The following is a 27562-nucleotide window of genomic DNA, read 5'->3' as shown; positions in this document are numbered from 1 at the left end:
ACTCTTTGTGCCTCTATAATTATAAAGCAGATGTGTATATCAGGACGAGATGTTGATTTCAGAGTAAATTTTTCTAGAAAATAGAAGCTGGAAAAAAGAGGAAAACCCAAACTTGGCTTCATGTTTGAAGAGACAGCACTGCTGCGTGTGGGTGGGTGGCTGCGTGCACCCGCTGCTCAGAAGTGCCTTTTCTCTCCATGGGTATAACTGGCTGTGTATCCGAGATGTGGCCAGGAGGAGTAGGCAAGCAATGTGTGGGCAGGCTGCATGTTCTTTTATTAGCATCCTCATTGTACTGCATCTCATCGAGCCCGGAGCATGAACCAGCCCGGGCCTCTAACGTCTGTACTGTCTCCTATGTAATTACCCCCCTGAGCTGCCAAACAAGGGAGGAAGAGTTGCTTTTGTGTGTGCGTTGAGCTGTTTTGGGGGGTGGCTGTGGTCTAACCTGAATGGATGTTCTTGGGCACCCGGACTGTCCTGGGCTCAGCCTTGGATTTGCCTTCCCAGGATTGCACACAGCCAGTCACGGATAGATGTTACCTTCCCTGAGTGATCCATTTCCCTTTCTTCTGTGAGCTCTCAGGGTCTATGCAGCTGTTTTCTCAGGTTGCTTTTCTTGGGTTTGTCTGGGGCTGTCCAGCCGAGTAGTAGCGGAGTTGGGATTTGAACCCATGGCTGTTGGGTTCCAGAGCCCAACTTTGAACCAAAACCCAGCTCTCCTGCACCACACCTGTGCCCACATCGTCCTGATGGGCTAGGAGCACATAGAGGCCATAGGGTCAGCTATTCCTTTGCCTCATTGCCATGGGATGACAATGCCCACCTCTTTGGATTGTTGAGTGAGTTCAGTGAGGTAATCTGTAAAGTATCTAGTGTCTGATGCATAGTTAAGTGCTCAATAAATGAGCACTATTAGTGATGACAAATAGTGACATTAATTCTCTCTCCTGCAGTGTTAGTTGTTTGAGGGCAGGACTTCTGACTTTCTTAACTAGGTGTCTACGTGAAAAATAAATAGAATACAAATATGTTGAGCCATACTTGTCTCTAGTATATTTCTTTTACAGAAGTAATTCATGGAAATGGTATATTGCAGTTGACTTATTAAAAATGGGGGTAGGAATAGTCTTAAATCAGTGTCTGAAATCTGTACATTGTTTTGAAATTGATAGCCCACCATGATTAACTTCAAAACTGTGTTCCCACTCAAAGAGTGACCAAAAGGCACCAATACGAAATGGCCTGGCCAAAAATGCCACCTGGAGCCAGTTGTTGGGGACAGTCATACTATGAGTCTTAAAAACCTAGACCCTAAATCACAGGTCCATTCTTATTAATTAGCATCATGATTCTCAATCCTCTCTGTACATTAGAATCACAGGAGAGCTTGACAAAAGTGCTGCCCAGGCCCTACTCCCAGTTAGTCTCTGGCTTAATTGGTCTGGTTGGGCCCTGGACATCAGGGGGTTTTTTTGTTTTTATTTTTGTTTTTTAAAGACTGTTTTTTTAAGAGCAAGTTTAGGTTCACAACAATGTTAACAAGAGGTACAGAGATTTCCCATTTACCCCCTGCCCCCAAATATGCACAGTGTCCCTCATCATCAACATCCCACACCAAGAGGGGTGCTCTTTTTACAGTTGATGAATCTACACTGACATGTCACCATCACCCAAAGTCCATGGTTTACCTTAGGGTTCACTCTTAGTGGTGTGCATTTTGTGGGCTTGGACAAATGTGTAACGACACGTATCCACCATTATAGTAGTATCACATGGAGTATTTCTACCCTACGTCGCTACTTTATTTTTTAAATTTTTTATTTATTTATGTTTATTTCAGGGAGAGAGACAGAATGTGAGCGGGGGAGGGGCAGAGAGAGAGGGAGGCACAGACTCAGAAGCAGGCTCCAGGCTCTGAGCTGTCAGCACATAGCCCGACAGGGGGCTCGAACTTGTGAACCGCGAGATCATGACCTGAGCCAAAGTCGGACGCTTAACTGACTGAGCCACCCAGGCATCCCGACATCGGTACTTTATAAAAGCTTTCCACATGATTCTAATGTGCAGACTGGTTGAAGACCAGGGAAGTTCCAGAAAGCTGTGTTGACCTTTCTGCCCTCCACCCCCAGCCTTGTCCTCCAATCACATTCCTGCTGTGGGATTATTGGTACAAGTTGGGTTCAGAATCAGCATTCTTACCATAGCTTTTTTTAGGTGTGATTTTTATTTATTCTTAAAAAAAAAAAAAAAAAAAAGATTTTCTTTAGCACTTTGCTTCTGAAGAGCTCTTAATTGCTGTACTTAGAACTTCTAAACAGTGAACATTTGTCAAGCATCAAAACAGCTATCAAAATAGAAGGAGGGAGTTGGGCCTCAGGGACAAGGAGGGCGTCTCGCTGTCTCCCGTGAGTGCAGGTGGGTGGGGGGCGCACGTCCCCTGGATTCTTGGCCCCATTAATGAGTGGCCTAGAAACACTTTTTTTTGGAGCGGGGGGGTGGTGAATAAGCAATCGGCTTTTGTCCCCACAGCAGCGCACTTTAAACATTGAACACAGCTGGATCCTGTCCTCCATGTGTCATCGAAGTTTTGCAGCCACTTCCCACCCCAAGATCCCGCACCCCCTGTCTTGGTTCTTCTAAAAGGGGCTGGTTCTGTGCTCAGGTGCAGATAGTTGTGACCTCATCTGTCATCCCTGCCCCAGGTCAGTGTGTAACTGAGTGACATGTGAGTACCTCCTGAATACTAAAGGACCAAGGACCCCGTCTATGGACCATCCCTCCCTCAGGTGGTTTGGGTCTTCTCTAGCCTACCCACCAGAGTGATGTCAGGAATAAAGGAAGTAGCAAAGACAACCCAAGGCCACACCAAGCAACCCATTTCATCTCAGATTGAAAAGAAAAACTGTGTGTGTGTGTGTGTGTGTGTGTGTGTGTGTGTTTTGGCTAGATTTTAGGTGGAAAATAGGCTAGTGAGAGCTGCAGAACTTGATTAAAATTTTTAGCCAAAAGTAATATCTGAAAAAGGATTTATTTCTGGGGGTGCCTGGGTGGCTCCATTGGTTAAGTGTCCAACTCTTGGTTTCGGCTCAGGTCATGTTCAAGCCCCGTGTTGAGCACTGTGCTGACAGCATGGAGCCTACTTGGGATTCTCTCAATCTGTCTCTCCCCCCCCCCCCCCCCCCATTGCGCTCTCTCTCTCAAACTTTAAAAAAAAATAATAAAACAAAAAAAAGATTTATTTCTGGGGCACCTGGGTAGTTTAGTCAGTCAAGCGTCCAACTTTGGCCCGGGTCATGATCTTGTGGTTTGTGAGTTTGAGACCTGCCTCGGGCTCTGTGCTGACAGCCCAGAGCCTGGAGCCTGCTTTGGATTCTGTGTCTCCCTCTCTCTCTCCCCTCACCAGCTTGCGCGCGTGCGCTCGCTTGCTCTCTCTCTCTCTCTCTCTCTCTCTGTCTCTCTCTCAACAATAAATAAACATTAAAACAAAAAGGAAGATTTATTTTGGGATTTCAATCCCTCTTGCCCATTTTTGTGAATAATCAATATTTGTTTTAATGTGAGTAATAGCACAGAGCACTTTCAGCCCCCTGAGTTTTACTATTTCAAGCAACTGTTTTAGACCTGCGAGGCATGTGCTATTTACACTATTGCATGGGTAGTGATGATAAAAATGGTAATGATAATAGTAATGGTTGACATTTACTGAACCCTTGTAATGTGCCAGACACTGTGCCATGAGATAAGCTCATTTAATCTCACACGAACTCTTTAAAGTAGGTTGAGAGTTATCCCCATTATACAGATGAGGAGACTGAGGCTCAGTGAGTGGCAGAGTCAGATTTTGAATAGAGCAGCATGACTCTGGGTGTCAATTCACTTTGCTGCCCTACAGTGCACATGTAGGGAGCTATCCCTGGGGTCCAGTGAGCCAGTGCTGTCATGTCAGCCCTTGCCACTGGGCCAGGGTGAAAGGTCTGAGTTGCCGCAGGAAATGGACGTAGTTTGGGCATCAGAAAGCAGAACTTTCACCTGCTGGTAAGAAGTGAATGCTCACTGACCCACCGCTCCTGCGGGTCTGTTACCAAAGCGACAAAGATGGGTGTGTGGGGGAGCGGTGGGCTCTGCGCACGTCTGTCTGAGCACAAGAGCCTTTCTGTTCCCTGGGCCCTGCCCTTCACCGGTCCTGGTGTTCTTGTCCAGGGTGCCGACCACTGTGGGCAGCCGCCCTGGGTGATGGGTATCCTCTCCGCCCATGACTAACGGCTTCTAGGGATGTGGCAGTTTGTGTGAGGTACATGTCCACATGTGGGTGAGTGCCTCCTTTTTGTGGAGAGGGCCTCCTTCTACCCCTCTCTCGGGAGGTCATGCTGCCCTGCTTTGTGATCTCACCCTGAGAATTCTGTCGGATGCATCAGTCAACCTCCACACTCACTCCAGCTCTCTGTGAAGACCAACAGGAGCCATTTATTAATTGGCAGCCTCCCCATGTATAGAATGAGGATAATAAATCGTATCTGCCTCATAGAACTATAGAGAAGAAAGAGTCAAGACATATCTAGCGTTAGACCCAGAGCCATGTGGGTAGTCCGTGCTCAGGAAGTGTTCCGGTTTCCTGTTGCTGCTGTAAGAAGTCGCCACAAATAAGTGGCATAAAATAGCACAAATTTATCACCTTACACTTCTGGAGACCAGGAATCCAACATGGGTTTTGCTGGGCTGAGATCAGGGTGCAGACAAGGCTATACTCTTCAGAGCCTCTCGGAGAGAATCTGTTTCCTTGCCTTTCCTGGCTTCTAGAGGCCGCCCAGATTCTTTGGCTCGAGGCCCCTTCCTCCACCTTCAAAGCTAGCAGTGTAGCATCTTCAATCTCTCTGACTGCGACCCTACTTCTGTTGTCACATCCCCTTCCTCCTCTGCTTTGGTTTTCAAAGGACCCTTGTGATAATGTTGCATCTGCCCAGTAAATCCAAGATAATCTCCTCCATCTCAGAATCCTTAACTTAATCCCATTGCAAAGTCCCTTTCTGCCACGTCTGGTAACAGATCCACAAGTTGCTGGGATCGGGACGTGGGCGTGGTGGGGGCGGGCCCACCGTAATATGCATTAGCTGCTTTTACAAAATGAAACAGAACCAAACTGGCTAGCTTGGGGATACAAGAGCCAGTAATTTGATCAGCACAGTTACTAATGACGTTTGTTAGGCACATGCTGTGTTAGCTCACTCTTGCCTCAGGGCCTTTGCATCCGTTTTCCCCCTTCCTGGAGCTTGCTTCTTTCCAGAGAATTGGTGGCTGGCACCTCCTTACCCATCAGGCCCCAGCTCAGATGTCACCACTCAGAGAGGCCCTCCCTGGTCACCTTTGCTTAGACCAGGCCCGCTGACCCCATTTCCTCTCTCGTACCATATCACCCGTCTCCTTCTTTGACATCATCTGTAACCTTTGTGTGTGTGTGTCTGTCTGCCCTCTGTGAATGTCAGCTCCAGGAGGGCAGGGGCCTTGTGCATCTTGTTCACAGCTGTTCCAGGACCTGGAACAGTTTGTGGAACAGAGCAGGTGCAGAGTGCCTATCTGTTCATAGATGGCAACCAAGGCTCAGAGAGGCTGAATCATTGCCTCAGGTCAGCGGCGACTGAGTTTACACCCAGGTCTGTCTGCCTCCAGAGTTTTTGCTTCTGTCCAGCTCTGTGCCTCGTGGCCTTGATGTCATCAGAAGCTTCTCAAGCCAGCTCTGTTGACGGCCACAGAACTCCGGCAGGTCTGTCCTCTCTGCCGCAGTTTCTGAAAGCGGCTTTTTCAGAACCATCTGCTGGCCACCTTAACGCTGGTTTTCGTATCTAGGTCTGTTGTGTCAAGTCTGGACTCCCCTGCCAAGACTAGCTCCATGGAAAAGAAACTTCTCATCAAAAGCAAAGAGCTGCAAGACTCCCAGGACAAGTGCCACAAGGTATTTATTTCCGCAGCCGGCCTCCCTCCTTGCTCCAGGATCCTCCCGTCAATCTATGCCAAGGGATCCGCCCGGGGCCGCTGCTGGCGCTGAGCCACCTGATCCATACCCAGCGGGCGAGGCGCTCCCTCCCTCGCTGAAGTCTCGCCTCCAGCAGCTCAGAGGGAGATGAATTCAGGCCTTGGCGTTGCCGTAAATCCTTTAAATCTTAACCAGAGGAGGCCCTGGATTTAAAACGGCCCGTTCCTCAGCATGACCCAGCCAGATGTCTGCTTCTTCCGGCAGGTGGCGTGGGTCCTCAACTGTGGCCGAGATGCATCCCATCCGCTTTGAGTGATGCGAAGTCTCTCTTCTTAGTCCTTTAAAACTCCTGCTTATGTAACTGCGGCCACTGTGTTGACTATGCTCAACGTCTCTTAACGCTCACTGTTCCTGCCTAGGGGCAGCTCTCTGGAAGCTCATAAAACCCACTGCTTGCCTGGGACTCCTAAGAGTGCAGACGAATACATATCTCCTTGCCCTGTCCTGGATTTGTCCTCTAGATCTTTGCAAGGAGATGGGGGGGATCAAGATGGATTTGGGATAAAATTAAAGTGACGTGTGCAGAAAGCCAAACTAAACCCAAAAAGCATACAGGTGAAAAATGATGATTGTGGCTTCCCTGCTCACTGGGCTAGAGAAGTGACCAAGTGTGAACCGAGTCTTGGATGAGAGGAGTGACTTAGCATTGGTGACTGTCCTTACGAAGAACTGTGCACTCCCGGGCGAAGAAGCGATGGTATCTCCTTCCCAACCTTTGGCGAATTAATGCCAGCCCAGACCACCAGGTGGTTTCGGCGGCTGCTTGAGATTTGATTGCTCCTGACGAACCTCCACGGGCCCTTTTAACCTGTCGATGTGTCTGTTTCAGATGGAGCAGGAAATGACCCGGTTACATCGGAGAGTGTCAGAGGTGGAGGCTGTGCTTAGTCAGAAGGAGGTGGAGCTGAAGGCCTCTGAGACTCAGAGATCCCTCCTGGAGCAGGACCTTGCTACCTACATCACAGAATGCAGTGTGAGCCTTCCCCAAAGTCCCCTTCCCTCGGAGGTGGCACTTCCTGTCGTGTGTGTCTCATCCTGTTTCATGACGGCTTCATGAGGCACATCACAGCCAATGGCAGACAGTAGAGAGAGAGGGAGTATTCAAAGGCAAGGTGTGTGATTGGCAGTGAGCCAGGCGGGAGGTCCCCGAACAGCGAGACTGGGCTCCAGGAGTCCAGGTAGGCTGCGGAGCCTGGATACTGTCATAGTTGTCACCGCAGTGAGCTACAGAGGGTCCTAACACCTCCCATCCCAACCTCTCTGGTCTATATCCTGTCCAACACGATCAGCCTCAGGAACCCAACTCTTAAATAAACAAATCCGCCCAAGATCAGTTTTCCATCGCCTAGAACCAGTGTAGCAACAAGAAGACTCAGCCTGTAAAAACCCAGACCCTCTGTCATTATTTACCATGTGACTTTTTTTTTTTTCTCCTTTCCTTCACAAGAGTAGACTGTCTTCTCCATTGTCTCGTTAAATTTTTCATTCAGGTGTTTTTTTTAATGTGGCCAATTAAACAGTCTTAAGAAGTTGAATCCCACATTTTTCAAGTTTTTTTCACAAGGGAGAAGGAAATCTATAGAACGTGGCTGATTAAGAATAACTGCTATGTTTCCATTCCAGATTTGGCTGCCTTTCAGTGGTGGGTGAAGTTGTATTTCAGATATGTATTTCAGTGCCACTGAAGCATTGAGGGAACCTTATGGATGAAAGGTGTCCAGGAGACGTAAGCCAGGAGGTGGAAATAGACTTCTTGGAGTCTTAAATGACAACTAGGGAAGAAGGAAGTCATTGCTGCTTTGAAAGAGGGACCTATACCGGAGAGCCCTCTAATAAATGATATTCCAGAAAAGACTCTGTAGCTGTCCCCATGGTGGTTTAACAAAAGGCTAAGGGATCTCATTGGTTTTTAGTCCTGAACGTACAAGTAAGTATCTGGTAGGACAGGTAGATGGCGGTAGGAGGCAGGTTGTGATGAAGTTTCAGGCTGGACCCACGAGGTCACAAGGTTGAGATGATGATTCTTGAACCAAGGGGTTTTTACAGGATGAAAACCGGAGCCAGCAACCAACTGGAAGTTGTCAACTTTGCTCCGTCACCCGAAACCGTCTTGGTGTCCGCGAAGCAGCTTGCAGCTCCCTTAATGAATCTTTTCAAACAGAGCAGGCACCACAGGGCATCCCTATTAAAATTTTTGCTTTCCTTAGAGCTTAAAGCGAAGTTTGGAGCAAGCACGGATGGAGGTGTCCCAGGAGGATGACAAAGCGCTTCAGCTTCTCCATGACATCAGAGAGCAGAGCCGGAAGCTCCAGGAAATCAAAGAGCAGGTATGACCTGATGCTGGGGAGCAGAGCTGCACCTCGGACCTCTGATTCCAAGAGCGGCGTGTTTGGGCGGGTGGCGGGTGGGGGGAGGGTGGAGAGAGGGAAGCGGGGGTTGGGAGGAGGAGAGAGAGCTATGTAGGTCATTTGAAAACTAGATTCTCCATGGTTTATGTAAATGGTGGAGCGCGTGTTCTAGCTCCTTTTGAGGTCTGCACCCCATCCTGGCTACTCATTTCACTTAAAGGTGTAGGTTTAGAACAAAGGTGGCCAAACTGCAGCCTATGGGGCGAATCTGGCTCACCACCTGTTTTCCATGGCCACACGCTCAGATTGATTTTTGCATTTTTAACTGGTTAGGGGGGGAAAAAGAAAAGAAAAGAAGAATATTTCAAGACATGTGAAAATTATATGGAAAATTATGTGGGTGCTTGGTTCAGCATCCATAAACAAAGTTTTATTGGAACACAGCCGTGCCCATTCATTTATGTGGTGTCCATGGCTGCTTATCACACTACAATGGCAGGGGTGGGTAGTGGTGACAAAGACCATATGGCCTACAAAGCAGAGATGGCTGACTGTCTGGCTTTTTAGAGAAAAAGTTTGCCAATCTCTGCTTTAGACCACCAAAAAAATGAAATACTTTTACATAGCTTCTCAGATGCACTTTAAGTTTTTGGGAAAAGACAGGATAAGTCGTAGCGTCTATAAAGATATAGAAGAAGAGTCTGAGCAGCGAAAGCCGAGTCAGAATTAACGCGGGGAATCTGAGTGCAGAAAGCCATCCCCTGAGTGTTCAGAAAAGAGAATCAAGATGTTTAAAAAGCTTACTCTCCCTCTCTCTCTCTTTTCCTTTCTAAAAGGGTTTTCTTTTTAGATGGTTCATTTTTACTTCGCCTCATTGTTTCCTTTTTAGCATGGATTTTTCTGTCCTTTGAAGAAACTGTAAATAGAAACTTTAATGAAGAGATGGCACTGAGCAATTGGAGAGCTGAATTATCAGCTGCCAGGCAACTCTCATTCATTTCAGGAAACCTAATGGAAGCAGTGATGGCAATGAACATTTTCGTCTCTGGGTGGCACAAACTTGCTAATACAGGAGACTCCTGCAAATCATTCGATCCATTAACTCTTCTTTAAAGATGGAATGATTGTTTTGGGGACTTTGTTGGCATGATCTCTTTATCACCTTAATATTTTAAAGTGGTTAGTTAATATCCTCCTGCTTGATAAAGATGTTATAAATAACCTGCAAAGGAAATGTTGCAATCTGTTCTGAACACCAATACTAATCTTAGAGATTTTGAAGGTTACAGAGAGTTTGAAAAATCTGCTCTGACAGTTGACTCATTGCCCCTTTTATCAACACAGTTTTTCATCCTAAAAGTTTCAAGAGATAGGATTCTTTTTCTCCCATTAGTTCAATGTGTTTTGGAGATTTGCTTTTTGGTGACGTCCTGGGGAAATGAAAGCTGCATTTGGCCAGCAGAGGGAGCAGCTGGTGTCCGTGAATTCCATAGAAACTGAATTATCAGGACATTTTGAAAAGGTACATGCTGGTGGTTGAGTTCAAAGAACTGTCTTTGATGATTCATACCACAGTTGGCATACATGTGGAGGTTTAGATTTAATGATTGCTAAAAGTTCGGCGGGGCGGGGCGGGGGGGGGGGGGGACAGAAAACTTCTCAGTTTCGGATTTTATTTCTCATCGGAAGATGGATCTATTAAAGTGAGTTTTGGGAGACCGGGATGTCTGCAGTCCAGGAGCAAGCATTTCCTGCTCTTCAGCAGACCCATAGTAGTTGGTTTGCAGCATGTCCATTCCTCCCAGATTTGGCATTTATTCCCTACTGTTTCTCTCAAAAGCTAATTTCCATACAGCTATTTATTATTTTATTTTCTAAACATTTTGCTTCTGCTTAGCTACCCCCTGTAGAGTGTTTGCATTTGGTGTAAAATAAAAACACCTAAGAGCCTTACATGACAGTTGGATTCAGGCACCATTACTAGAGATGACTGATGCCCTTTGCCCTTCCTCAGGAAGGGAAGTGGAAGTCTGGGTCACACAGAAGGCACTGGTGTTTTGGGATTTCTGACTGAATAGGACTATGTCTGATACTATCTTCCTATGATATCTGAGGCTCCATTCAGAAGACTTACTTTGTGTGGACCTCGAACGTTGTCCATGGTTCCCCATCTTGACCCCACTCAACGCTGGCCTACAATCCATCCCATGCTGAGATACAGCTGTTCTCTCTCCTTGGAAACAGATCTGATTCTTTTCTCTCAGACTTTTTCCTGAAGCAGGGATTTGGTTAGCTGCTGGATTTATAGGATTTCCTTGATATAGGCAGCATAATAACAGCAGCTCAACAGATGAGGTGGAATAAGCTGTGTACCCCAAGAGCTCAGAATGCTGATAGAGATGTTGTCTGATTCTTGCCTTCCTCCCCCTGGGTGCTGACAGCTCAGGAAAGAGAAACGTTGAGGGGACGGAACAACTCTCTGTCCTTGCTCTTGACAAAACACGAAAATTACATTCCCTTCTCACTGACAAGTTCCAGACAGAAAAAGGAGCTTGAGGATAAAAGATGCCCAAGATTTTCTCTCAGAACTTTGCTTCCACTACAGCTTGGTGTTTGTGCCTGTGAGCAGGGCCACAGTAGTTTTAGGGACCCATAAAATGTTTACCTTTTTTTTTTTTTTTAATCAGAAGATAAGAGTCGAGCTTTTAGGTCAAAGGAACTTTTTCATAGATAATATTAATGTTTTTGTCTTTATATGAATGCTGTTGTAAAATACAGATTTTTTTTTTTAAAAAAAGGTTTATTTTTGAGAGAGTGATGCACGTTGGAGGGGCAGGCAGAGGGGGACAGAGGATTTGAAGTGGGCTCCACACTGACAGACTGATAACAGCGAGCCAGATGTGGGGCTCGAATTCACGAACCGTGAGATCACGACCTGAGCCGAAGTCAGACGCTTAACCGACTGAGCCACCCAGATGCCTCTAAAATATAGTTTTTAATACATTTTTTTTTAATGGAGGAAGGGGTGCAGGAAGGCACGGTGCCCAGAGCCTTTCAAAAGTCATAGCGCATTTCTGACCAAGGGGTCTAGAAAGTAACAGATGTAAATAAAGGATATATCATTTCACATAATTCGGTTCATGTTCCACTCTGTCAGTTCAGATAATTGTGAGCAGCTTATGAAGACCTTTGGTTATATAACCCGTGTCACCCACTTAGTATGCATCACCCAGAAAACCTGGTGCCCCGTGACTTCTGGGCTTGACCTTCAACAATAGTATGCTTATGGGTGGGAGGGAGTGAAATGAGACCATGCTCCACTCTGGACTCATTTTTTTTCCCTTTCCAGTTATACAGAGAGGTGTGCTTGCATGGAAACTATCCAATTTTCACAAGAATATCACCTCGGCTTTAATGTGCATCTGGGGGTATTGCTTGGTACAATGGGATGAAAGGTTTGCTTTCTACCCTGCTACTGAAAAAACCAATTATTGTTTTTACTGGTTAACATGTCCTTGTTCAAGTGATACCGCTTCAATTATTTCTTGGGAGAACAGATCTTAGAGATGTATATTGTGGGTATCAAGGATAGTCTTGATTCAATTCCTTGTTTTTTTCATTTTGTATCCCTACCCCTGCCTCAAGGCACCTTTGACTGGCTCCATTCTCATTCAAATCCTAATATGCATAAGCTTTGGTTTTGCTAACAGAATATTTTCATACTTCGCCCCAAAGTTTTCAAAACCACTGCCCATTTCTCCTGGTAAATCCAATTTTTGAAAAACCAATTCAAATGTTCTGTTTTGATTTTAGAAATTCATTTTGGAAAAGGTCAGGCTGTTTGGATCACTTTAGAGGTTTGCTCAAGGGAAAAAGATAATTCTTTCTCCGGAGTTGTCCTCACAAGTTATTTTGACCAGAGCCAGTGCTTTCTGACTCTTCCAGATTTCTGGGTGACTTGCATTTCAAGAGCAACGTTAAGTTCATCGTTCAGTTTTGGGCCCAGAGAAATTAATGGTGAGAAACCGACATGATGAGTTTCACCTTCCAAGAGTCTTTCCACGGAGATTTCCAATTATCCCCTTGTGCAGCCTGAAAGGTTAATTTTAAAACTAGTACCATATCTAATTGTGTTAGGAGCACATGACTTCTAAAGGACAAATCTATATAAGTGATTACCCTTGGAGGAAAGCTACATGTAAGCAGTTTATCCTGGTGGTTTAAAGAACATCCCTTTCAGCTCTCCTGTGTTGCAGATGCCTTAAGGTTCTGTGCTACTTGTGCAGTATTATTTGCTCAGGGGATCTTATTAGGTACAGGCACATGTGTTCCAAAGGGTGTTACTAATGATACATGATCTACGTTAAAATCGTTGAGGGATTTAATGTTCTTTGCTTCCTCCTCACCCTCCCCACACCTCTCCCTTCTGCCTGTCGCTGTCCACCTTTTCCCCAGGTCTCTTCTCTGCCAGTCAGCCTTCAATGTGCATCTTCCCTCCGTGGTCCGTGGTCTTCTGTCTTCACTGCCTGTCTTTTCTTTTAGGAGTTCTAAAGTTCGTCCTTCTTCCCTTGCCTGCTCTTTAGGAGTACCAGGCTCAAGTGGAAGAAATGAGGTTAATGATGAATCAGCTGGAAGAGGACCTCGTTTCAGCGAGGAGACGGAGTGATCTCTATGAATCGGAGTTGAGAGAGTCTCGGCTCGCTGCTGAAGAGTTCAAGCGGAAAGCCACAGAATGTCAGCATAAACTGATGAAGGTAGCCAGCCACCTGCCAGAAGGCTGTTTTGGGGGGTAGACTCCTGGATGGTCTTTGCAAGAATAAAGGGAATACTAGCTTAATCAGTGTACGTTTGGGGAATAATGGAATACTCTGCAAAGCTCCTGGTCCTTATTTATAGAAGATAACTTATTTATCATCATCATCATTATTTGGCCACAGAAAACGGCCAAATAATTTCTTTCTTGGTAGAAAGTACAGCAGGCGGTGTTGTCTTTATACGACTTTAAGGCTCTTGAGATTTCCCAATATGTTTTATCTCTTAAATTACAGGCTAAGGATCAAGGGAAGCCTGAAGTGGGAGAATATTCCAAACTAGAGAAGGTATTTTCCATTATTGGTGTTGCTATTTTTGGTAGATAATCTTTTAAATGCTATTCTCCATGGCCAGTCATTGGTTAAGAATGCTTTTGCAATGGACTGAGAACTCTCTTCTAGGTTTATTTTGATGGCCAATCTGTGGGCAAGCATGTTTAACTTAGGTATGGTTCCAGGAGGGGTACAAGACACCTCATTTTTTATCATGCCCGATCAGAGTAACATACAAACCGAGACTCTTAGGAAAACACACGTGAAAATTTCTATAGTCTTAAGGCACCGGCAACTTCAATTCTCTTGCCGTATGTATGTTGTTGGTTCTAGGGAGATTGTCAGCATGGAGGTTTGCATTGGGACATTCAAAGGCTTCTCTGATAGGCCACTGGTCTTCCTCTCCATTAGTAGGCACTGGAAAACAGAACAAAAAGACCCCAGAGAAACCTTCAGAAAATAGAACTGCGCTAAATGTAGCAAGACGTTAATGCCAATTTACCTTTTGCTTTATTTCCCGGGATTTTAATTATAGATCAATGCTGAGCAACAGCTCAAAATTCAGGAGCTCCAAGACAAGCTGGAAAAGGTAAGCCTGAGGTGATTTTTTGGGGGAACTTACCCCTCATTTCCAAATACTTTTCGTTGCCTTGTCCCGGAGCCTGAAAGATGAGAGAGACCGAATTAGTCAGCCAGCACCGAGGAAAATGAAGGGGGAGTGAGCTATTACCTGAAAATATCAGAGCTCTGAATATAGTTTTTTTTTCCTTTTGAGACATGTCAGCAGTGTTTATTTTTAAAAACCAAGCTGTGCGAGACACTCAAGTAAAAGTTCTAATTATACTACGACAGAACCCAAGAGGCCAAGAGGCCAGCTTCTTTCCCTTCAGGGGGCCAGGCTCCCCGTTCTGCACATTTGTAAGAGAGGCAGGTGTTGTTCGTGACCCAAACTGCTTTCGGTGAGAAACTGTGGGCAGCATTCCTGCCCACTGGAGGGCTGGGGGGAACTGGGGAGTCAGCTCGGGGTGGGGGAGGGGGTGCGTTTGGCTTACACCATCCTGTGCATTGGTGGCTAATGACCCTCCTCTCAGCCAAACACTGGAAATGCCAACGAAAAGACCGGAATGAATGTGATTCTGAGACATGCCTGTCGCATCAGGAATGCGAATGTGTTTCCTGGCCTGGTTTAATAGAGCCTCTTCTTACTTTTTTCTTTTAAGTTGTGGTTAAAAAGCACGTAACACTAAATTCACTGTCTCTGAAGTGCTGTCATTTTAAGTATAGAGTTTGGTAGTGTCGTGGATATTCACATTGTTGTGCAGTGAATCCCTAGAACTTTTTCCATCTTGCCAAACTGACTCTTTACCTGCTAATTCTCCTTCCTTCCTCTCCCTAGCCTTTGGTAAACCACCGTTCTCCCTCTGTTTCTGTGATGTGGACTGCCTCAGATACTTCATATGAGTAGTATCATACAATATTTGTTCTTTTGTTAACTGGCTTATTTTGCTTAACGTGATGTCCTTGAGGTCCATCCACATTGTAGTGTGACAGGATTTCCTTTTTTTTTTTTTTTTTTTTAATGTTTATTTATTCATTTTGAGAGAGAGAGAGAGAGAGAGAGAGAGAGAGAATCTCAAGCAGGTTCCGCACTGCCAGCGCAGAGCCTGACATGGGGCTTGATCTCAGGAAGCGTGAGATCATGACCTGAGCCGAAATCAAGAGTGGGACGCTTCTCCGACTGAGCCACCCAGGCGCCCCAGGATTTCCTTCTTTTGAAAGGCTATGTGTGGTGCCTGGGTGGCTCAGCTGGTTGGGCATCCGACTTCGGCTCTGGTCATGATCTCACGGTTAATGGGTTGGGCTCTGTGCCGACAGCTCGGAGCCTGGAGCCTGCTTCGGATTCTGTGTCTCCCTCTCTCTCTGCCCCTTACCAGCTTGCACTCTGTCTCTCTCTCAAAAATAAATAAATAAACTTAAAAATAAATAAAGACCGTGTGATATTCCACTGTGTGGATAGACCACATTTTCTTTATCCCTTAATCCGCCCCTTCTTACCTACCCTTGAGCTCAGTGATGAAAGCCTCTACCATCCTCTTTCAGCTAGAAGTTTGTATGAGGATTCATGTTTCTGTCTAGAACTGTGTTCTACACTGCAAGTGTGATGCCAACCACACATGTCAGCTCCTGGTGTAGTTTTAAATTTTCTAGTAGCCACATTAAAAAGGCAAAAAGAAACAGATGAAGTTATTTGATACAGTTTTTTAATCTGATATATCCAAAATATCATTGCTGCATGTGTCAATACTAAAATATTTACACCGTTTCATCTTTTAAATGAATTAAAACATAAGTAAAACTGAAGATCAATTTTCCAGTCACACCAACCACTTTGTAAGTGCTCAGGGGCCATGTCTAGCTAGTGACTCCCATATTGGATGGTGCTAGTGTTCAAATTTTCTTTGCAGTTTTTGCTTTTTAGAAATCATATTTCAAAGCAGATAAGTGTGAGACTATTGGTTTCTTATGCTCAGATCTTTGCTCTGATGCTATAAGAGCTACAGTATAGTTAAGACCCAAATGAAAATTAACTTCCAAAGGTTTAGCTGTTTTTTTTTTTTCAAGCACAGATTTATGAATTACCAGTGCATCTGTGGCTGTTGTATCCTTTGACAGGTATTTATTTGAAAAAAAAGTTTAAAGTATAGTTTTTATTTTGTTTTCTTATAAAAGTAGTAAAAAAAAAAATCCCTAATTAGCAAAGGAGATAATTAAGTAAGGTGAAAATTAATGCTGTGAGGCATTAACACCTGGGCAGATAAGTCCACTAGACCCTTTTTGTTTACATTTACTACGTTGCACTGAAGCTAAGGTACTAATGATCATCAGATACACCTTTATCTGCGCACCCCAAGAAGGAAAAATTGCTGTCCATTTTAACTGTAAGATGCATTCCAAATTCAGTGATGTTCAAAATATATATAAGTGCGCTTGGGCATAGACAAAAATACAGAATCAAGTGAATGTTTACAGGTTTTGAAAAGGGATATGATACATATATACTTCGTATTACCTGACTTTTCTTGTTGAGGAGATTGTCACCATCTTTTCGTGTGAGTAAATCTGGCCATCTGTCTCCTGTCCCTCCTCTCCGGGCAGGCTGTAAAAGCCAGCACAGAGGCCACTGAGCTGCTGCAGAATATCCGCCAGGCAAAGGAGCGAGCCGAGCGTGAGCTGGAGAAGCTGCAGAACCGTGAGGACTCCTCTGAAGGCATAAAAAAGAAGCTGGTGGAGGCCGAGGTGAGCAGGGGACCTCAGCCCGCGGTGGACTGAGCCTGGGTCCCGGTGTGGCCGCCTGTGAGCTGCTGACCAGCTTTGGGCCGTGCGGAGGGAAAGACACTGCAGAACCACCTCTCGCTTATGTCTGACCAAACCACTTTCCCTTCTGCAAATCCTTTGAAGCCTGAGAGGAGTGGCAATGTTTTCCCCAAAAGGGAAAAAGAGATGGGTCACAGCAGCTTCAGGTAGAAAGATGTTCTGCTAAAAGCTTTGCCTTTCTGTTTTCCTCGGACCTCACTATGCTGCGAGGATTTATGTTCAGTAGATGAAGTGTAATTCCATCCTGAGTTTTCTTCCCTCTGCACCCTTGTTTTTCCTTGCCTCTTCCCCATGGTGTTAATGACATTATTTTTCAAGGCTTCACCTGTTACCCGTGTGTCGATGGCCCCCAGGCCTAGATTTTGGGCCTCTTCTCTCCCTCGAATTCTTTGTTGTTGTTGTTGTTGTTGTTGAAATCTTTGAAATAATTATACAGGGAACACATGAGTATCATCTTGTTGTAAAAAATTTGAACAGTAGTGAAGAATATAGAATAAAAAGTAACACTTGCCCTTCACTCCGCCTCCCCGCCGCCGCCGCCTCGGTGATGGTTCCACAGAACAGATCGGAGTTGATTTAACCATCCCCCCACCCTGTTGCTGGGCCCTCTGCTTTCCCTGCCTCGGTGCCGGCTGGTGCATCAACTCTAGAATGAACTCAGTATCTTCCCCCACGAGTGGGGCTCCCTTCTTAATCTCCTCATGCCAGCCAGGGCCACTGTCATTTATCTGGTCACCCCCTGGCTTGAAACTTTGACATCGTTGACTTCTCCTTGCTCCCCTGCCATTCAGTGAGCCACTCAGTCCTATAAATCCAGCCACGCTGTCTCCCCCTGCACCTCCCCTTCACCCCTGCTTGCCGTTTCTGTGGGCCTCCTCATGGTCCAGGCCTTCTTTCCCTTAGATGAGCACACTAAGTAATTTCTTGGCCCTCCGCTCCCCGTCTTCCCTTCCCCCCAGCTGGCTCATATGATATAAGGCTCACGGGCCTCAACACAAGGCTCATCAGCACCCCCTGCCCCATCCCAAAGCTTTTAGAGCTTCTCTATGCCCTGCGTGCACCCCTCAGCTTGGTACATGAGACTCTGAACCATTTGACTCACAAGTGCCCCCTTTCAGTTTTTCTGCTACTCTGTCCCCTAAAGCATCTTATGCTGAGCCATGGGAGGCTTCGCCTCGGCCTAAACTGGCTGCCTACCCCTCCGTATTTCTGCTAATGCATCTGCCTTCATCCGAAGGGCCTTCCACCCTCACCTCCCACCCTCCGCCCTCCAAAGCTCACATCTCTGTGACTTCTCCCTTCAGCTTTCGGTGAAAAGGCCTCTCTCCTGCCTGCAGCCTCCCACAGCACTCTGTACCTATTTTCTGTATGGCCCTTCCCCGTCTTAACCTATATTATGTTTCTTTGTGTTTGTCTTATCTTTTCCAAGGGCAGGAATTATGTCGGCTTCGCCTCCGTATTTTCCGTGATGCCTAGTGTGATACTTTGCAGATAGTAGGTGCTTGGTAAATATTTGAATGAATGAATGCACTCTTGTAACCCACACAACCGAGTACTTGGATTCTAGAAATCTTATTTTTTCTCACTGTTGCTTCGGATGCCCGAGACTTCTCTTCCTGCCTTGCGCGTATGCTTCTCGAGGCCGCTCTCCCTCGGTGCAGGCGCTATGCCCATAGCGGTTACTCCATTAAAACTCTCTGATTGATTCATGATCTACAGGAACGCCGCCATTCTCTGGAGAACAAGGTAAAGAGGCTAGAGACCATGGAGCGTAGAGAAAACAGACTGAAGGATGACATCCAGACAAAATCCCAACAGATCCAGCAGATGGCTGATAAAATTCTGGTGAGCAGGAACAAAAGCTGAAAAGTTAAAAGACCAACAGGTTAGAGGTTGCAGAGGGAAGGGGGTGAAAAGAAGAACGGCCTGCCGTCAACAGGGGAGGTATCTCCGAGTAGGTGAATGGAGAGAAGTGGTTTCAGTGTCTGCCACATTCCTAGGATAGCACGAATAACGAAATGTCGGACGTTTCAGCACCGGTAACAGATCCGTAATTATTACTTTTCTGCTCTGTTTGCTACTGCCTGACATTTTAAAAACACGAACGCGCATCCTCTGTCATTTCCGTTAAACGTTTTTACGGGAGCATTTACGTACCACCATCAGCAGAGTTTTGTATGGCTGTTAACTTTGCGAGGCCAACTTAAAAAAAAAAACAAAAACAGCAGGGATTTAGACCTTTAAGACCAAAGCCCAGGTTTTTGCTTTTGGAGAAGAAAGAAATTAGTCACGCAGGGTTGTTTTTCTCAGAGTAGTATTTGTCATAGATCCGTGTTCACCCACTCACTCTCTCTGCCACATTCCGTTATTAGGATTGTTCCCCGCCCCCCTCCTTAATTTCCTTAGATGTAGCAGGTCTTTTTTTAGGTTTGTAAATCATCATGATTCTGTTTTCGGCTCTGGTGACCAGATTAACTTCATCAAGGAAGCCTGGCTCTGGGAGTACTTGCAGATGTGTTGCAGTTTTGTCCCAGGCAGGTGAACTTTTTGAAAGGACTGTCCTTGGATCTCAGTCCCCAAGCCAGGAATGTGTGCCCCGTTTGGGAGTCTTAGTGATGACATGGAGTCTGTTCATGGTCCCTTCCCCCTGCCCCTAGGGGACCCTCTGGGGTGGGTGACTGTTCCTTTCTGCCATAAGGAGGCGAGGCGGTGAGCAGGGCCCTGCACCTCTCTCTGTCATCTCTGCATCACTTCTGGGAATTGAGTCACCTGCAGCCAAATGAACTCAAGAATGGCCAACTTACAGGCCTGCCCTCAATACCAAAACTACCCCCAAGCCCTTCAAAACTTTGCCTGTCTATGTTTGCATATATGCACGAAGATACGGATGCTCTTGAGCAAACAGGTGAAAGAGAGATTGGTTAAATTGTTTTGCTTTGACACACAGTCTTCGTATATACGTCTGCACACAGAGGCAAATGTGACCGTTAGTCTGCCCTTTCTGTTCTCTTGTTCCCTCATCAGAGTTTCTCTTGGCGATTGTCAAGTGTGTGAATTTTATCGTGAGTAAAATTAGATCCCACCAAGATCCCACCACTCTATCCCTTGCTTGGTGCAAACAAAGTGGTTAAGTCTCTTGTGGTTGCAAAGTGTTTCTCTGTTTAATGGCGATGTGTTCATTCATTCATTCAACAAATATTTAATGAGCTTCTACTATGTGCCAAGCACTGTTCTAGGAGCTGGAAATGTAGCAGCGAACAACAGTGTTTGCATAGCAGGACCGAAGAGTCTGATCTTATACGTATAAGGAAAGTTAACATTTTAAAAAAATGACAACAACAACAAAAAATGCCAAACCACCAAGAAATCAGATTTAGGATATCTACTTTTCCAAAGATTCACTTGCAATTAAAATGTAGGAGCATAGACTTCTCTGGACTTTTGGATTCTGTGTTGTAAACTGCCATTCATACATAGATCAGAAACTGGGTGTTAAAAGTTCTCAGGTTCAGGTATCTGAGCATTTGACCTATTTTTAGATTCTGCTTTCCGTTCCTGTGCTGTCTTAGGAGGACTGAAACTAAGAAAAGATGATTATCAAGTGATTCCTAACATAAAGAAAGAGCAAAACAGATTTCTTTGTTCAAGGGTATCTTGCCACCTGCCCAAGCACCTTTGTGGTTGTGCCTTCATTTATCGGAAAGTGCCTGTTGCTCAAGAACCATGTGCTGACAGGCTGTGAAATATCCAGGACACGGGCAAAGGAGGTCCGTAATACTGTTATATAATGATGGTGCTTGGAAACAGATCCCCAAATGTCAATTGCTTTAAAATATTTGCTATTCTCATAAGACTTTTCACAACAGGTAATTGGGGTTCTCATGACAGCAAAATCTTTTGCTTAAATGGAAGAAGTCATTGCAGGAGATCCTTTAGTGCACATAAAGCCCTTAAAGTATGTTTTTATTAATTAAAATCCTGTTTACATTCAACTTTTCAAGATCACATCTGTTGCATTGCAATAGATCTTGTGCACCTGCTCTTAAAATTGAACACTTTACTGGCCCCCGAAGCAAAGTCAGTGCTGTAGACTTTAGAATTTCAAAAGCTTAATCAGTAACATTTTATGTGCATGTGAATCTGAAAGTATTTTTTCCCCATTTTATGGGCACATCCTGTATAATTTCCTCATTCTTCAGAATGCTCATAATTACTTCCACTTCAAGGAAAAATTTCAAAACAATGTGAAGAGATGAAAACTTGGAGTGATAACTTTTGATATTAGTAATTAACTAATGGGTCCAGATTCACAAGAATTAATGTAGATGCAGATATCTGCAGTTTACAGAGTGTTTCAGTGGATTGAATGCCACCTTTTGTAAGAATCAGTTTATGATACATTAGCAAATGAATTGGTATAATTTCCAAATGAATTACAATTTTGTTTAAAAGCAGAAATCTTAGAATGAAGGGAACATTGAATCCAAACTATTTATATTCCTCCAAATTCTCTTCCCATCTTTAATATATATGCATACATATTTACGTCATTATTATCAGTGTATTTTATGTTCTACTGTTTCCATTAGCTCTGTATCCTATAAACGTGATATGATGTGAATGTCCCCAGACAGTCACATTCTCCACACGCCAGTTAAAAAAAAGAAAAAAAAATCATTCCAACTTCCAAGTGTTTGAACTGTAACATTAGTTTTCTTCACAGCTAGGGCTCTTGAGCAGTCATGTTGATAATCAGGAAAATATAAAATATTTTTTATCATAAAAATGCAATTTGGAAGTTAAAAGAAATTAAAGATACTTTTCTCATTTAAGGGACAGTGAAAATGGCCTGAGGCTCAAGACAGTGGTCAGGGGCTTTGTGCTGCACTAAACTCTCAAATGTTGCCTTGTGACTGTCATTTCTCTGTGCACAGGTGAAGAGCTGCCTTTGTTTGTCTGACCTGTCACACTGACAGAGTTCTGATCCCAGCCCACCAGCTATGTGTGTATGTGTGTGATTACTTGGACCTGGAAAACCCAGGGCCAAGGATGGGTGGTGGTTTCCTTCCCAAGAGCCTTAGGGCTAGTAACGAAGGAACACGTGCCTGTTGCTTGTGGTACCGGTGCCAGAGTCATGTTTCCTGTGAATGTCTACACACATGAGCTATGTCTTCCCCTTTGCACACCTGACCGCCTGTTCTTTTGTGTCCAGGAGCTGGAGGAGAAGCACCGCGAGGCCCAGGTCTCAGCCCAGCACCTAGAGGTGCACCTGAAACAGAAAGAACAGCACTACGAAGAAAAAATTAAAGTAAAGACACTTTCTGATCTCCCCCAGCATTCTTCCTATGGCACGACATAGCTTCCTGGGCACTTTGGGTCACTTCTTGCTAGACTAGAGGACTGTTTGGGGTGAATGCTGTCCTCAGGCCATGGTGGGTGGTTTCGGGGTGTTACCCATGTGGGGGTCTTGATATGCAATGTTCAAAAACAATTTTTTAAAAAAATTTGTTATTAGTCTCAGTTCTGTCTTTAACATATTTTCACCCCACTGTCATTTGGTCCATGGTAATTTAGATTTAGCCACAGACTCACCATTCTTTGCTTTTAATTTCCTTCCGGCATCTCAGACCTGATCCTTTTCCTTTTGTTTAAAGCATATCCCAGATGACTTTCTTGAGTGAAGACCTGCTGGTGACAAGTTCTCTGTTCTGTGTGTCTGAAAGAATCTTTGTATCATCCTCATTCTTGAAAGGTGTTTTGACTGGGGACAGAATTCTGCGTTGGCAGTGATTTCTTAGAACATCCTTTGAAAATAACATCCCATCGACTTTTGGCTTCTATTATTGCTAATGAGAAGTCAGCTGTCAGTCTAACTGTTGCTTACTTTGAAAGTGTTGATCTTTTTTCTTTGGCTGGTTTTAAAATTTTGCTCTGTCTTTTGTTTTCTAAAGTTTTTGGTGTGATGCATCTAAATGCAGATTTATTATTTATCTTGCTTGAGATAAACAGGACTTTTAAATATATTGGTATCTTTTAAATTTAACAAAATTTTTTTAATGTTTAGTTTTGAGAGAGAGACAGAGGCAGAGTGCAAGTGGCGGAGGGACAGAAAGAGACAGGGAGACAAAGAATCTGAAGCAGGCTCCAGGCGTTGAGCTGTCAGCACAGAGCCGGACCCAGGGCTTGAACACATGAACCGTGAGATCATGACCCGAGCCGGAGTTGGATGCTTAACTGACTGAGCCACCCAGGTGCCCCTATCTTTTATCAATTCTGGAAAATCACTGGTCACTATATCTCCCATATTGTCTCTTCTCCTTCCTTCTTCCTTTTTGAGAATTTGAGAAGGCATCACCTCTAACTTTTTTCATATTTTTCCATTTCTTTCTCTTTTGGTGCACATTGTGGGTAAGTTCTGGCTGATTTTCTAGTTTACTAATTCTTACCTGTCAAATCTGCTGTTAAACCTACCAGTGAGTTTTACATTTCAGTTACTGTATTTTTGGTTTCTAAACCTTTTATTTGGCTCTTTTGCAAGTTTACTAGATTATTTAAGACAATAATTTTCTATTCCCTACATTCATTTTAAAGCTTGTCTTCTGTTTCTTTAAACACATTAGCATAGTTTTTTATGTTCTTTATCTGATAATTCCAATATCTGTTCTGTCTGAAGGTCTGTTTCTGCTCCAGTGTTTTTCTTCGTTGTTTCTCATGGTGCCTGTCTTCTTGTGTGCTTGGTCAGCTGCTCATTTTCCTTTGAAAATTATTAATGAGAATTCTTTGAGACTTTGAACGCAGATGTGTGCCCCCTTTGGGAGTGGTTCTGGGCTCAGATTTCTCTATCTTCTTACTCTTTGAAGCTATTAAAAATGAAGCTCGAGTTTATTTGGTTCAGCAAATGCCTCAAGTTAAAAACAGCTCGTGTCCTTCTTAACTCTCCAGGTTTCTGCTTTCACTTAGGATTTTAGTATCTAGTTTCTTACTCTCTTGCCAACTTTTGGGAAAATGTTTTCTGTATTTTATCTAGTATTTTAAATCATTTTCCATAGAAGAGCTGTTAAATTCAGTTATTATTTCAATTCAATTATTATTAATTCACTGATCAGAAAAAACGCGAGCTTATCTGTTTCCTTTTAAAAGCACATCACATTTTCATTATGTTTTTGGACAAAGTCTTTAACTCAGTTTTTGTGTTCCTGAGAATCAGACCTTGGTCATTACATCTCAAATATTGCCTCTTCTGCTTCCAAATCAGACAATTAAAGGAGGCTTTTAATTTTTTGATGATCCTGTTATTGATTCGGTTGGTCTTTTCTGTTCCTTTTTTGGAGAACCAAACATGTACATGCCCACGCAGTATCAGCATCGTCACCACCCTGGTCATCCCCCTGCCCCCCCCCCTTTTTTTTTTTTTTTTTTTTAACCCCTGGTGTTACTTTTGGTTATTTTTAATTAAAAAAAAAAAAATACAGAGGGGTGCCTGGGTAGCTTAGTCGGTTAAGCATCCAACTTCGGCTCAGGTCATGAACTCGTGGTCTGTGAGTTTGAGCCTTGCGTCAGGCTCTGTGCTGACAGTCGGAGCTTGGAGCCTGCTTCGGATTCTGTGTCTCCCCCTCTATCTGCCCCTCCTCTGCTCATGCTCTGTCTCTCTCCCTCTCGAAAATAAACAAACATTAAACAAAATTTTTTTTAATATAGAAAATTAACCCAGAAGTGACCTCAATGTGTTGTAGTATGACCCCCTACTCAGTGTATTTTAAACTTTATATACCAGTCCTTTTGGTTTGCGTTCTTACAGGCTTCCCAACTTTTACCTTTGGAATAAACCAACTTCCAGAAAATTGTGAGAATGTAGTCCACTAGCACCTGTGCACGATGAAAATAACCATTCTTAAAATTCATTCTGGGGCCGCCTGGGTGGCTCAGTCGGTTAAGTGTCTGACTCCTGATATTGGCTCAGGTCATGATCTCACGGTTTGTGGGTTCGAGCCCCACATCGGGCTCTGTGCTAAATGTGGAGTCTGCTTGAGATTCTCTCTCTCTCTCTTTCTCTCAACTCTCTCTGTCCCACCCCTGCCTGCACATGCACACGTTCTCTCCCTCTCAAATAAATACATGTAAAAAAAATTAATTCTGTAATTTGGGTGAGTATATTGACCTTCCTGTCCAAAAGCCATGTTCTGTCTTAAATTGCTATAAATGTCTACAGTGGTTCTCCTATTTCAAGTTCCTTGCTTCCCCCCCCCGTGCATCTTTCCTCTTGTTCCTTCTGCCAGTTTAACCCTATCAGAGCCGAGGTGCGTGAGTTCTTGATCGAGGCCTGTTCCTCTATACCTCTCATTGGTATCCATCACGGTGCAGAGCTGAGGTTTTATTCTGAGCAGAGTCATCCTGCAAATGTGCTTCGTTGCTTTAGCACCTGATAAGCAGGAGCATGCCTGGTCCAGATACTGTGTGGTCTCCACAGCCTTCTAGATGGGAAGAACTTTGCTTGATGGATCCTGGGGAATGTTATGGAAAGACTTGTTTTCTTCTGTCTTCCCTACTGGGAATCTTTATGAAACCATTTCTTTTTAGCCTGCTCTGCTTTGTGCTTCCTGTTTCCAGCCTCTCTAAGGCCATTTTAGTCATAATTCTGATCATACCCTAGATTCTGTCCTTTTCTTGTTCGTAATTTTAGAATCACACCCCGCCATCCTAGAGAACGGGCCACTTATCCTGTTGAGCTGCTCCCCTCCTCCCTTGACCTGTCCTCCACCTTTTGTTCTTCTCCACAAACTCTCATTCTATTTTTTTCATCAGTCGGTTCTAGTTTAAAGCCCTCTTTGAAATCTGTTCTTTCCTTTCTGTATCATGCGAACCCCCTCCCTGCTGACTGGCTCTTTTTAGGGACGACATCCCATGAGCTACGAAGGTCCCTTCACAATAGACATTGTGGGAAAGGCCGATTTCAATCCCCTCTGTGACCCCAATTCTTTCAGCTTCTTCCCAATATCAGAAGCAGTTGGTGTCATTCAGAAAAGGCAGAGTGGATTCTCTGTGTTGAGAAATACAGGGCAGTGGTCAAAGGCTCGGGCAAGTTATGTGACGTCGTCTTCCTTTTTCTCCTTTCTTTCTCACTCGTTGTTTTGGCAACTGGTCGGGCTGTGTGTGCCTCGCGGAACATTAGATCAAGCTGGTAGATGGTGACACCATTACTGTTTTATTTTTTCCTCTTGGGAACAGTAGGTGCTTGCAGTGGCGTTCTCGGCCCTGAGAACACATGATTTCTCTTCCCCTGAGAAAAGGTTTCTCTTTCCAGTGCCTTCCCCCCCACCAACTCCCAGCTGGATCAGAGGAAAGAACGGAGGAAAGAGGCTTTTTTTTTTCCTCTCTCTCTTTTATGTTGTCTTTTCAAACTATTGACTCTCCACCTACTTTATCGGTGGGCAGAATCCTCCTGTCTGCGTCTCTTTCTGAACATCAGCCTTGGTCACATGGACGCCCTCGGCTTTCAGCTTTGTGTCCTTCCGTACACAGCCTTGGAGATATCTAGATTAAATCTGCACAGATTAAGAGCAGGCAGTGTTCTGAAAACTGGTGCATTGACTACGATAGAGTTGTCCTGAGGTAATATCTGCAGATTGTAAACTCTGGGGAGAGAGCTTTTTTTCTCTCATTTTGGAGTCTCCTTCCACTGAGGATATACCTCTTTTGAGTCTTTTTGGCTGCTGATTTTATTTATTTTTTTTGTAATGTTTACTTATTTTTGAGAGAGAGACAGAGCACAAGCAGGGGAGGGGCAGAGAGAGAGGGAGGCACAGAATCCAAAGCAGGTTCCAGGCTCTGAGCTGTCAGCACAGAGTCCCATGCGGGGCTCGAACCCACGAAGTGAGAGATCATGGCCTGAGCCAAAGTCGGGCTGTCAACTGACTGAGCCACCCAGGCACCCCTGGCTGCTGATTTTAAAATAAGTTCTTAGCTCAAGTCTGCTATTACTTGCCATTTGATGGTCATATCTGACTTCTTACCCTCGTCCCAGCTCATAAGCAAACTCCTAGTCTCCCTCTTTGCCCCAGAACTTTCTTGGCCTCTTCATTCCTCCTCTTTCTTTTCCCGAGTGCCCCCGGTTAGTCTACCCTGTTCAACTTTGCTACTCAGGACACTGATTTCTTTTGTTTCTCATAGGTGTTGGACAACCAGATAAAGAAAGACCTGGCCGATAAAGAGACTCTGGAGAATCTGATGCAGAGACACGAAGAGGAGGCCCACGAGAAGGGCAAAATTCTCAGTGAGCAGAAGGCGGTAGGTATAAGGAATCACAAAGCCAGTTTTCAAAGGAGGGTTTTGAAACATGCCTGGAATCACACACACGCAAGGGGAGTCCGTTCCAGCTGATGAATTATTCTTCCTGCTTAATCCTGTGGAGTTCCTTGCCCACAGAAGGTTCTCTGCAGCTCCTTCCTCTCCTAAAAGCAGTAGGGGTGGTGGCTCAGGGTGGCCAATTTTGCCTTTCATACTCTTCTTGAAGGACTCACGCTGGTCTATGATTAGCGTTGTCCTTCACAAGGCCACCTGACAAACAGCCCAGTGGCCCTAGGTCATCCTTAAGTGCCTCCTTCCTACGCGCATTCGCTCCTTTCCTTCCTAACCCGTGTAGGCGTGGGTTTTAGAAACCTTCCACTCCTCAGGTTCACCTGTGGTGCTTGTTAATCCACCTGCGACCTCAGACCCCACAGGGACTT

The 27562-nt window shown here is 44.7% G+C and overlaps 1 protein-coding gene across 16 annotated transcripts in view; it reads left to right on the top strand.

The window, feature by feature from the left end:
* The window catches only part of CIT (citron rho-interacting serine/threonine kinase), a 162206-nt gene that overhangs the window by 71473 nt on the left and 63171 nt on the right, over window positions 1–27562 (top strand). For 12 of the 16 annotated variants that reach the window (XM_078435726.2, XM_081790715.1, XM_078435725.2 and 9 more), the window contains 10 exons: window positions 5845–5950; window positions 6861–7004; window positions 8239–8358; window positions 12963–13133; window positions 13428–13478; window positions 13999–14052; window positions 16620–16760; window positions 18558–18683; window positions 22051–22146; window positions 27006–27122. In XM_078435726.2, the coding sequence (XP_078291852.1) occupies window positions 5845–5950; window positions 6861–7004; window positions 8239–8358; window positions 12963–13133; window positions 13428–13478; window positions 13999–14052; window positions 16620–16760; window positions 18558–18683; window positions 22051–22146; window positions 27006–27122 (1126 nt within the window). The remainder of the gene's footprint in view (window positions 1–5844; window positions 5951–6860; window positions 7005–8238; window positions 8359–12962; window positions 13134–13427; window positions 13479–13998; window positions 14053–16619; window positions 16761–18557; window positions 18684–22050; window positions 22147–27005; window positions 27123–27562) is intronic. The other 4 variants (XM_081790717.1, XM_078435727.2, XM_081790716.1 and 1 more) reach the window with 1 other exon arrangement.

This window comes from Panthera onca, chromosome D3, assembly GCF_046562875.1.
Source record: "Panthera onca isolate mPanOnc1 chromosome D3, mPanOnc1 haplotype 2, whole genome shotgun sequence".
Taxonomy (NCBI): domain Eukaryota; kingdom Metazoa; phylum Chordata; class Mammalia; order Carnivora; family Felidae; genus Panthera; species Panthera onca.
This window is presented reverse-complemented; position numbering and strand designations above follow the sequence as displayed.